The sequence below is a fragment of the Alnus glutinosa genome, chromosome 2 (assembly GCF_958979055.1).
Source record: "Alnus glutinosa chromosome 2, dhAlnGlut1.1, whole genome shotgun sequence".
NCBI lineage: Eukaryota > Viridiplantae > Streptophyta > Magnoliopsida > Fagales > Betulaceae > Alnus > Alnus glutinosa.
In genome coordinates, this window is record NC_084887.1 from 12447129 (window position 1) to 12459297 (window position 12169).

The 12169-nt window shown below is 37.5% G+C and overlaps 1 protein-coding gene across 1 annotated transcript; it reads left to right on the forward strand.

The window, feature by feature from the left end:
- The first annotated feature begins 6981 nt into the window (after positions 1-6981).
- LOC133860290 (uncharacterized) lies at positions 6982-7422 on the forward strand. Its single transcript, XM_062295927.1, has one exon. It carries the CDS (start codon positions 6982-6984, stop codon positions 7420-7422), a length of 441 nt encoding a protein of 146 aa, XP_062151911.1.
- The last annotated feature ends 4747 nt before the right edge of the window (positions 7423-12169 follow it).

Sequence of the window (12169 nt, forward strand, 5' to 3'; positions counted from 1 at the left end):
CTTCTGAAATTCTTGGCTAATATAGCCACAGCTTTTTCTTCCTCCTCAGAGTCATCTTCAGATGAAGCTTCTACCTTTTTCTTGGAAGCCTTTAGGACAATGGTCTTCAGCTTCTTGACTGGGGGTAGAGACAGCTCATGAGTTTGAAGAGATCCCACCAACTCTTCAATTTTCATTTCTTCTAGATCTTTGCTTTCTTCAATGGTAGTCACCTTGATCCTGAAACGCTCAGGCAAAGATCTTAGAATCTTTCGGATAAGTTTTACATCCAAGATAGGCTTCCCAAGACTCACCATGGAGTTTCTCAGGTCACTCATCTTGGAGTAAAACTCTCTAAATTTCTCTTCTTCCAACATCTTAATTTTTTCAAATCTGGAAATCAACATTTGAAGTTTGGCGGATTTAACAAGTTTAGTGCCTTCATATGTTGTTTCCAAGATTTTCCATGCTTTTTGAGCTGATTCGCAATTCCAAATTTTTGCGAATTCAGATGGTGAAAGTGCTTGGCATAGAGCATGGAGGGCTTTATCAATTGAAAGACGAGCGGTTTTCTGAGGGACTAGTTCAAGTGCTACATCCGCTGGTTTTGTCCAACCAGTTTCAACAATACTCCAACAATCAATAGATTTTAGAAAGAACTGCATACGTGCCTTCCAATAGCCATAGTTTGTACCGTTAAAGGTAGGAACAATATTAAGAGTATGAGACATTTTTAATAGAAGTCAAAATGAAATAACACTCAAGAAATTAATCTTCTTAAAGTGTACCAAGCTCTGATAACAATTGAAAAATAGAAATTGACTTCTAAAATAAAGCAAGTGTGTGTGTGCACAATGTGTTAACAAAATAATGTGGAAAATAAATAACACAATATTTTTGTTAACGAAATGGAAACTCAAGATGAGAAAAACCACTCTGGGGTAGCCAAACCCAGGATATCCACTATTCAAAAGACAAGATTAGATACAAGATAGTAGCACTCACATACCCCTGATGCAGTGGTCGTACCTTGCTCTCTAACCTAACACGAACGGCTCCCAACCAAGTCTCCTAATTGAAGGGGTCTTCAATGGAATCATTTATCTTAGGGCCGACCCCTAAGATAGACTTCAGTTTAAGTGCAGCAACAACACACACAACAACGGCTTCAGAGAGAACAAATCAGCTCAATAACCTCACAAAATGACTCTCTAAGCTCTAATGGAATTCAATACCGAATTCTTGCAATTCTGAAGCACAGGGACCTCTATTTATAGGATGAGGGCTCAAATGAGTGTCTGGCTTGATAAAGCTGGGCGCTGTCCAGAAAATGGTCATGGGCTGTCCGGTCGGACAACTGTGCCACCAAAATTCTGAGATTTTCGCTGAAAATCTTTCCTGTTTGAGAGCCGCGACTGGACGGTGAGGCATTGTCGTCCGGACGGTCGTACGTCTGCTGCAAGTAATTTCCTTATAAAGGCTTCGTGCGTCTGGACAGGGAGGATGGTCATCCGGACTGGTGATCTGCTACACTCAATTTCCATATCTGTTGAACGCGCCTCCGGACCATGGTAGACCGGCGTCTGGGCAGTTGAATTTGAATTGCGAACTTGCCTTAAGGAGTAGCACGTCCGGATGGGAATCCACGTCATCTGGACGGTTGCAGTAATCTTCCTATATTTGCTTTTGGAGAGAAAATCTAAAGCTTGATCGAACACTGAGAGTCGTCCAGACGGGCTGCTGAATCGTCTGGACGGATGCAAGCTGGAACAGAAGCATCTCGATATAGAGGAGGGTATGGACGGAAAACCACGTTGTCTGGACGGATGATGCTTTAGTCTGATGTGCGTCAAGACGGTATGCCATGTCATTCGGACAACTGATATAATCGACAGTTGAGCGTTCGGACGGGATGACACATCGTCCGGACGGCTGGCAGGGAACCGAATTCTCTGACTTGCAAACAGTGCAGAATCTTCTAAATAGCGGAATCTCTGTTAAAAAGCATCTTTACATATAAGTGATTTTGTCAAATCAGAATGTAGCCAATCACAAACTAACAACTATTATATATCATAACTTAAAAACAATTCAATTGTCATAAAACAATGCTATTCATGCTTGCCATTCATTGTGCTTGTTTTCGTTTCTTGTTTTATTTGACATTTTGCATTTTCCAAGGGAATTGAACCCCGGCCTTGTTTGTTTGCCAAGGGAATCTAACCTCGGTCTTGTTTATGTGCCAAGGGAATCTAACCCCGGTCTTGTTTATGTTTCACGCTCAATGCCCATGCTAAAATACTATACATTTAATCTCATGACCGTGCCTTTAACATATGCTTTATTCATAAAACATAAATAGTTCAACATGTTATTTTCTCAAACAAGTTGCATAACTTAAATTTCCAACTAGGCAATAAAACACTTCAAACCATATCTCAAAACATCGAACATATTTCACACTCATATTTCAAATTATCTTTAATCACATAAACATTATTGTCATATTTCAACATAATTAAAACTACTCAAAACATCCAAAACATATAATTAACATATTGTCGATTCAGTAAGAAAAACACATTATTTGCATTCCTATAAACTACATAAAAAGTAACTTTTCTCAGTGAGTAGAATACTCACTTTTGTTGCGTGAATAACAAGTTCAAATAAGATTCTTAGACAACCCTACACAATGTCCCACTGTAAAAATAACGCATTGCACATTACTCTAACACTAAATTAATATTTAGCTCTTAAATTACTAAAGAGCTTTCTAGGGTTTCAAACACATACTCATAAACCTTAAACACTAATTTAACCCAAATAACACTAACCCAAGATATTTGCTTAGGGTTAGGCATTAAAATCACCACTTAAATAAATATCCATAACAATAAACATTAACCTATAAATTATATTCACTAACCTAATCACATAAAACACTAACCCATTAACATAGAACACTAACATAATCATAATAACATTAACCCATAAGAAAATCTTAGGGTCAAACTCATAAAACACCATTTAAACTAAATATCCATAATCTAGGGTTTGAAGAAACCGGCCCAAAATTCACCCAAACAATACTCGGAGTTTGAGGGATTTTTGCAAGCTCCAAATAGCACAAAACCTAAAGAATAATCAAGATTAAATTCATATTTTACAAGATTTAACCAAAAATCTCAAAAATACAAGTTTAGCAATTTACCTCACAACGATTGGTCAAAACGTAGAACAGACTTTGCGGATCACGTTTATGCAGTTAGATTTGAGGTTGAACGGTTAGATCTTCATAGATCAAGGGTTTTCTATCAAAACCCAAAGAGAAAAATGAAAAACCCAAAAAATAAAAAACTAGAGCTATGTGTAAAAAAAAAAAGGTCACGGTGCCCTTTAAACTTAGGCGCACTGTGCCCCTTCTTTTTTTTTTCTTTCATTTGTGAAGGGCTGTCCAGCCCTTCACAATTTTTGACAATGTGCCCCGTTTTGGGGTGCATGTGAGGTGTAAAGCCCAGTAATTTCAAGCTCTTAAGAAATCATTGATATTGCTGAGGAGACAATATCCGAATGTTTTCATAAGCAAACCTAAAGTTGTTTTGAAAACTTAAAAGATCAAAATCCAAAAACCTTTAAAAAACCTAAAAGTAACATTTAAGCTTTAAACTTTGATTGAATCGAAAACAGGTCAAACAGACTCAGATTTAGTTAATTCAAAGACCGTGGTGCTCACAATAGCAATATCTATCACATGTTAAAATTTTGTGAAAAGTCCACATGTTGACTTTTTGGATTTGTAGTTGACTATTTAGGTGCCAAGTGGCACTTTTGGTTAAACTTTGACCTTTAAATTTAAGCTTGATAAAAATGTTTTTATGGCTTATAATTACTCAATATAGTATATATATAGTTTATACTTGAATCCTGTAAAGTCAGAATTCAATTTAGTAACAGTTGACTTTTTTTATCCAAAACCGGTGCTTAAATAACCCAACTGTCAATATTAAACGAAAAACTGTCAAAGAAAAATATCTCCATGCTTCTAGAAACATTTATGTATAAAAAACAAGAGTAATGATGAAAGGATAGAATATCTCAAGAGTAATCATGACAAGAAAGAAAAATCAATAAAGCAAGTGTTTGTCTTAAACTTTGACTTGACCAGAACTAAGTCAAAACGAACTCGAAATGAGTCAAACGAAGAAGAGAAAGTTTTTTTCTTAAAGTTCTTTATCTACCCTCAAAATTTCATGTCAATCAGAGTAGGTTTGACCATCAAAGTGTTTGTCTTATTGAGGAATGATTCTATGTTTCATTAGGACTGTGTGGTGTGTGTTTATTGCATGTGGTTGTTCATGCATTGCCTATTGTGTCCAATTAATATAACGGCTGATGAGATAGCCATCAACAAGCTAATGTAGTAGCAAGTGGAAGGAAGGCTAATCAGTGGATCCAGGGGGTTCGTAGTGACCCAGGGGAGTCCAAAGTCCTAATATATAACTAATGCTAGGACCGGTAGGATTCCAGTAAAAATAGGTAAGACTTTAAGTGTGAGGCAAAGGACATGAACGGGTTTGGATACCTAAGAACGAGAGGTCTGAAGTAAGATGATCATAAAACACCAAACTAAATGGTTACTACAATGCATATTCACACAACCCTTACATTTGTATTCTTTATGAACTGTTTTAGATTGATGGTAACTTAGTTATGAAAATGGATGACTCACTTGTTTGTCTATTTAAATATGATGACGTCATATTTGCATAGTTACTGATGCAGATCTAGAGAATGAAGGCATGGACCCATATGCCAGTTTTGATGGTTTTTGAAACCATCAACGAACTATCATGTGCTAGCTTAGAAATTACTAGTTGCGCTTATATGTGTTTTGTTTTATGGCATGTAAATATTTATAACAATGTCATGTTTGGCATGTTTTATGTTATATGCTTACGTGCTGTCTGTGGCACTAATTTTGATGCACCTAGTGTGCATATGGCATGTAAAGATAAACCTAAGTAACTTTTAATAAATGTATCGAGGTATTTCAGTCAGCTCTAATGTGTTATGTTATCAATTCCTAAGTCTTTTGAAGAAAAAAATATATTCCGCTATGAGAGTTTATCTCTGATGTATTAATGTCATGTGGAAACCGGAGGTTTCTGCTTACGAATTTGCAGGCTCAAATTCGGGGCGTTACATGAGGTGCAGGTCTGCACCTCACGTTTTATATGTTTTTTTAATTTCATTTATCTTCTTATTTTATTTTCTTTCTTTTCCAAATTATTTTTCTATTTTCTTTTCTTTGGACCTAAAATATACTCTTGCATTTTTTTTAGGACACTAAATTAACTTTAGTCAATTATTTACTCAGTTTTCGTATTTTAATTTCTAAAAATGTCTTGGACATTACATTTTGGGCTTAACAAGGTATTACAAGAGATTTATTGAGGGATTTTATTTATTGCCAGGGCCACTCACTGCTCTCACAAGGAAGAATGCTGGATTTGTATGGAGTGATGAATGTGAAGCTAGTTTTCAGGATTTGAAGCGTAGGTTAGCTACTGCACCAGTGTTGACTTTGCCCATGGAGTTAGTTAGGTATGTGGTTTATACGGATGCATCAAAGAAGGGCTTGGGATGTGTACTTATGCAACAAGTCCGAGTGGTGGCCTATGCTTCAAGATAGCTGAAAGAGCATGAAAAGAATTATCCTACTCATGACTTAGAGTTGGCAGTAGTTGTCTATGCATTGAAAATATAGAGACATTACCTCTATGGTGAGAAATGTGAAATTCATACAAATCATCTGAGTCTCAAGTACATTTTCACACAAAGCGACTTGAACACGAGGCAAAGGAGATGGCTTGAGGATTTGGAGGACTATGATAGCAAGATGTTCTATCATCATGCTAAAGCCAATACGGTTGCTAATGCATTAAGTAGGAAGTACCGAGAAGAAGAGACAAATCTAGAGGAAATTATGGGGGAACTATCTCAATAGTTTGCCTTTGTACAAATTGATAAGGTGATGACAGGTGGTCCTTCGATTACGGCAGCACTTGTGGTTGAACCTATAAGTGTTGACAGAATCAGAATGGCACAAGAAGATGATATTGAGTTGCAAGATCTCAGGGATAGGGTCAGACATGGAGAAGCAGATGGGTTCTATCTCACTGAAGGCGGGAATTTGAAGACAAGCAGTGGGAAAACAATTATCCCTAGTGATGTTGAGTTGAGGAGAGATATTCTTGATGAAGCACACCATACACGATACACTGTTCACCCAGGTAATAACAAGATGTATCAAGACTTGAAGAAGAGATTTTGGTGGCGTGGCATGAAGAAGGATATTGCTGAGTATGTTGCACAGTGTCATTCTTACCAGCTTGTGAAAGCTGAACATTAGAGGCTTGCAGGGCTACTTAAGCCACTTGAAGTGCCTATGTAGAAGTGGGATCAAATTGCCATAGATTTTGTCATCGTTCTTCTAAAAGCACCGAGAGGACAAGATGCCATATGGGTTATTGTTGACAGGTTGGCAAAGAGTGCCCATTTCCTTCCCATCAAGATCCCTAACTCAATGGAAAAGCGAGCTAATTTGTATGTGCGAGAGATTGTGAGACTACATGGAGTACCTATCTCCACTGTGTCGGACTGTGATCCACGGTTAACTTTGAGGTTTTGGGAGAAGCTACAAAGTACTATGGGTATGAAGTTGAATTTTAGCAGTGCTTACCATCCGCAAACCGACTGTTAATCCGAAAGAACCATTCAGACTCTCGAGGATATGCTTAGGTTGTGCAAGTTGAATTTCAAGGGGAGTTGGATACGTCATTTGCCTTTAGTAGAATTTGCCTAGAACAACAGTTTTCAGGCAACTATTGGCATGGCACGGCACCGTATGAGGCATTGTACGGGCACAAGTGTCGATCGCTTTTGTACTGGGATCAAGTGGGTGAGAGATAGCTATTGGGGCCAGAATTAGTGCAGGTGATGAAGGAAAAGATTGCACTGATTCGAAAGTGCATGCTTACCGTGCAAAGTCGACAGAAAAGCTATGCGGATAAGCGTCGTCGCGAGTTAAAATCTGCAGTTGGTGACTTTGTATATCTTAAGGAGTCGCCAATGCGGAAAGTGTGTTGTTTTAGCAACAAGGGCAAGCGTAGTCCAAGGTATGTTGGACCGTTCAAATTGTTGAAACAAGTGGGCTCTTTAGCATACAAGATCGAGATGCCTACTAATTTGGTGGGTGTTCACAACGTTTTTCACGTCTCTCAGCTGCGAAGGAGTATTCAAGATCCATTTCAGGTGATTAGTCACGAGCTTCTTGATATTCAGCCGAATTTGACATATGAAGAGTTGCCTGTGCAAATTCTGGATCGAAAAGAGCACCAGTTGAGAACCAAGTCCATCCCTCATGTGAAAGTTCTATGACGGAATCATGGCATTGAGCGAGCCTCATGGGAGCTTGAGCAACAAATGCGGGATAAATATTCTCACTTGATCGAGTAAACCCAGGTATGGTTCTTTGAATCATATCGATTATGCATTAAATTCTCTATAGAAGTGCATGTTTGCGTGTGTGTATTGCGGTTTAATGTCCAAATTTCGAGGACAAAATTTTTATAAGGAGGGAGGGATGTAATGTCCAAGAAAATATTTATTGGTTTATTAGGATTAAATAATAATAAGTCTATTTAGTATGGTAAAATAAAACGAAGTGTTTTATTTTATCCTGTGGACTTATAAATGATAGCCACGAAAAGAAAATATAAGTGATATTTTTAGGTCAAAGAAAAGAAATTAGAAAAGAAAAATTTAAAAATAAAGGTAAATATATTTCTATATATATATATGTGTGTGTGTGTGTGAGTGTGTGTGTGTGTGGGGGGGGGGGGGGGGGGGGGGGAGGGAGGGTGGGCAGGGTGAACACCCTTCACACTAAAAGGCCATATGGCCATTAAAATGTAAAGGCCGAGTGGCCTTTGATTTTAAAACGAATGGCAGCCATTTAAAGGACAAATATGACTTTTCCAAAAAGACATGCACTGCGTCATTTTTTTTAAGTGGCAGGGAACCCATTTTTCACAATAATTCCATATTTTTCCTTTGGTTTATTCCCACTTTTGTTCTAAGGTTTTTCATAGAAAAACCTTGATCTACAGAAATCCAACCGTCCAAACTCAAATCCGATTTCGGAAACGCGATCTTTGTACTCGGATCTACATTTTCACCGATCAATTTGAGGTAAAACACTAAACTTGTGTTCTTGAGATTTTTGGGTTAAATCTTGAAATGTGAGTTTAATTCTCATTGTTCCTTAGGTGTTTGAGTTGTTGGAACTTGCTTGAAGCTACCCAAACCTTGGGTTTTGGTTTGGTGAACTATTTGTGAGTTTTCCTCAAACCCTAACTTGTGGGTATTTGATTTTAGTTGTGTTTTCATGTGATTAACCCTTAGTGAATACTTATGGGTTAACAATATTGTGATTGGGATATTGTTTTGTAATTATGGCTATAAGTTTAGAAACTCTAAATTTGATGGGTTAAATTAGTTTGGGGGCTTTTAAGTGTTTAAAACCTAGATTGTGACTTTGTGGATTAATTGCATTTTTAATGTTGATTAATCCCAAGTTACCTATGGCTCATGAAAAAAATTAGTGTTTATGGGATTAGGTCCTAAAAGTAGTAATTTGCATAAATTAGATATTTTAATTGTAAACCTTGGAATATTTCTGTGTATGGGTTTAGTTAATTAATGGGTAGCTTCGTGTTATAGCCTTTGAGCGATTCAAAGTGCTAATTGATATAGTTGTTGGTTAAATAGCTAAATGGTGCATTGTGTTGTGATTATAGCTGCACATTGTGGGTCAAACCTAGGATTGTTGGAATTAGGAGTACGAACAATCCAAGGTGAGTATTCTACTCACTGAGAAACTACTATTTTTATATAATGTTGAATTGCAAAATATATATGTTGTTTTATAAATCCGAACTACCTATATGTTGAATATATCTGTTTTGGATGATTTGAGTACTTTTGAGTATATTGAAATTATGATGATATTTTGAAGTATGAATATGATACGTGGAGCTTGAAATGAATGGTGTGATTGTATGATATGGTTGGGAACTTTGTAAATTGTGATTGCATAGGAACATGAATGTGATTTTAGTGTGAGTATAAAATTGGGGAACATGATGCATTGCGTGCTTAATGGCACAACTTGGTTACTTGCGTGCTTAATTGCACAACCTTCAGTGAACAAACTCTATGTAATGTGAGTGAACGAACTCTATGTTAATGTGGGTGAAAGGACCCTATATTAATGTGAGTGTACGGACTCTTATGTTACTCGAGCCACGACTCATGATACTCGCATATGCATACATATATTGGGATGTGATGGAATGTGTTGCATGTCTTATATATTGTAGTTTTGCTAAACGTATTAGTTGCCTGATTTAAGATCATTGAGTTTGGATGTGCCTAGATGTTCACATTGTTTAGTGATTGGAATGTTATGTCTTGTTATAGTAGGCAGTTGTTATTTGTTATTCAGCAAAGACGTGCTTGCATATTGGAGTCTCACTCTAGTGCTCGCATGATCACAGTGACATTCAAAGGCAATGAGTCCAATGTATTCAAGCGTAGTGTTACCGATAACTGGGAATGCAAATGTCTTTGTATAGCTAAGCAAAATGCCATGTTTTATTGTTTCTAAAATTCATTGAGTTTGAGAGTACGTAGATGACTGCATTGCCTAGAATTAGAGATGCCATTGTCTATGTAATACCACGCGAGTTGCTGCTTAAAGGCAATACGTTGTTGGGAGTAGGCATGGTGTTATGGAATGCTAACGTCTACGTAATGCCACGCGAGTTGTCGTTCTTCTTCAGCTAAGACGTGCTTGTATAGTAGAGTCTCACTCTAGTACTAGCGTGATCACACTGACATTTAAAGGCAATAAGCTTGATGGTGTAGGCTTTGTGTTGCCTAATTCAAGAAATGTGGATGTCTTAGTACAGCTAACTATATGCCATGTTTTCTTACTTAAGACTTATGTGTAGGTGTGAATTCTATAGTGGAGTTATCGTGTGCACATATGTCTAAGCCACCGATCAAAAGTAATATATTGTAGATGAGTTTATATGTAGAAGCTCCCAAGGTGGGATGACTGTAACTTCTATTTATGTTTACAACTACATAGTATGCTTTAAATGTTTTCTATCAGTCGGTGTTTGCTGTTTCAATTATAATTTTATAAAATTGGTAGCTGATATGGTTTATGCAAGACTAGAAAGGAAAGTTGGTTCTTTGTGAAAACTCAGTCAGTTTAATATCACTATGGTCTCGGTACTATGTACTGAGACGGTAAACTCATTCTTTCACCTATACGGCTGTGGCAACCCCCACAACCGTATAGATGATGTTCCTTTGGTTGCAGGTACTACACTCGTAGTTGATGGTATTGTAGAAATGTACTTGGGATATTATGACTGAAGCTCGCCGCGACGGTTGAAATTATCGGACCACGAGTTGTCCAATGTTTTACAGGTTTGGATTTATGGCCTGTGTCGCCTGCGATACTTGTATTGTCGAGCCATTATTGTTATGTAATTATTGTGTTGATAAGACTTAAACAAATAGATGTTAAATGGCTCTTTGTTGTAATTATTTGTGATAGAATTATAAGTTGTGATTTCAGCTATTCAAGTTTATGTTTTCCGCTGCATAGATAGATATATGTTATACTCTGATTATCAGGTACATGTTATGGGGCATGTGCCATATGTTGGTTGAACAATAAATAGTCGTGCCACTGTGATGAAAAAAAAAAAAAAAACAGGTCGTCACATATTGCATATCAATGCCTTATTTGAGACTTAATTCTTTGGTAGTGTTTCTTGAAGGTAAATCAATTTATTGGAATATCCTATAGGTGCTTCTTCCTTGGAAATGAAGCTGCCACAAAGGTCAAAGAATTTTGCTTCCTTTTGTACTATTGTTCTTTACTATAGTACTATTAGAATATATGTAACACCCTGGTCCCATATTGGGAAGATGAATAGCCCACATAGAGGGAGTGGTTTATAAAGATAGTCATGAGTGCTACGTCTCACATTACCTAATTATTAGGTGAAACTGGGCTTTATAAGGAATTCTAGGGAAACTCCAAATTGACTAGTCCTTTTAGGGTATCGCAGATGTGACTAGCATTTTTCCTTGGGTCTTTACAAATGGTATTAGAGCCACCAAGTAACGCCAGGCCATGTGGTACTGGAATACTGCATGACGTAGCTCAGACGAGGACGTCATGAGTTTAAGAGGGGAGTTTGTAATGCTCTGGTCCCATATTGGGAAGATGAGTAGCCCACAGAGGGTGGGTGGTTTATAAAGATAGTCATGAGTGTTAAGTCTCACATTGCCTAATTATTAGATGAACCTGGGCTTTATATGGAATTTTAAAAAAACCCCAAATTGACTAGTCCTTTTGCGGTGATAGTGCAGATGTGACTAGCGCTTTTTCCCAGAGTCATTACAAATGGTATCAAAGCCATCTAGTAACGCCAGGTTATGTGGTACTGAAGTGCCACACGACGTGGCCCTAATGAGGATGTCAGGGGTTTAAAGGGGGGAGTTTGTAACACCCTGGTTCCAAATTGGGAAATGATGAATAGCTTACATAGAGTAAGTGGTTTATAAAAAATACTCATGGGTGCTAAGTTCCACATTGCCTAGTTACTAGGTGAAACTAGACTTTATAAGGGATTCCAGGAAAGCTCCAAATTGACTAGTCCTTTCGGGGTGATAGCGCAGATGTGGCTAGTGGTTTTTCCTTGAGTCATTACAAATGGTATCAGAGCCACCTAGTAACGCCATGCCATGTGGTATTGGAGCGCTGCATGACGTGGCCCTGACGAGGACGTCAAGAGTTTAAGAGGGGGAGTTTGGAACACCCTGGTCCCATATTGTGAATATGAGTAGCCCACATAGAGTGGGTGGTTTATAAAGGTAGTCATGAGTTTTAAGTCTCACATTGCCTAGTTATTAGGTGAGACTATGCTTTATAAGGAATTCTAGGAAAACTCCAAATTGACTAGTCATTTTGGGGTGATAGTTGACTAGCGCTTTTCCTTATGTCATTATAATATATATATATATATATATATATATATAT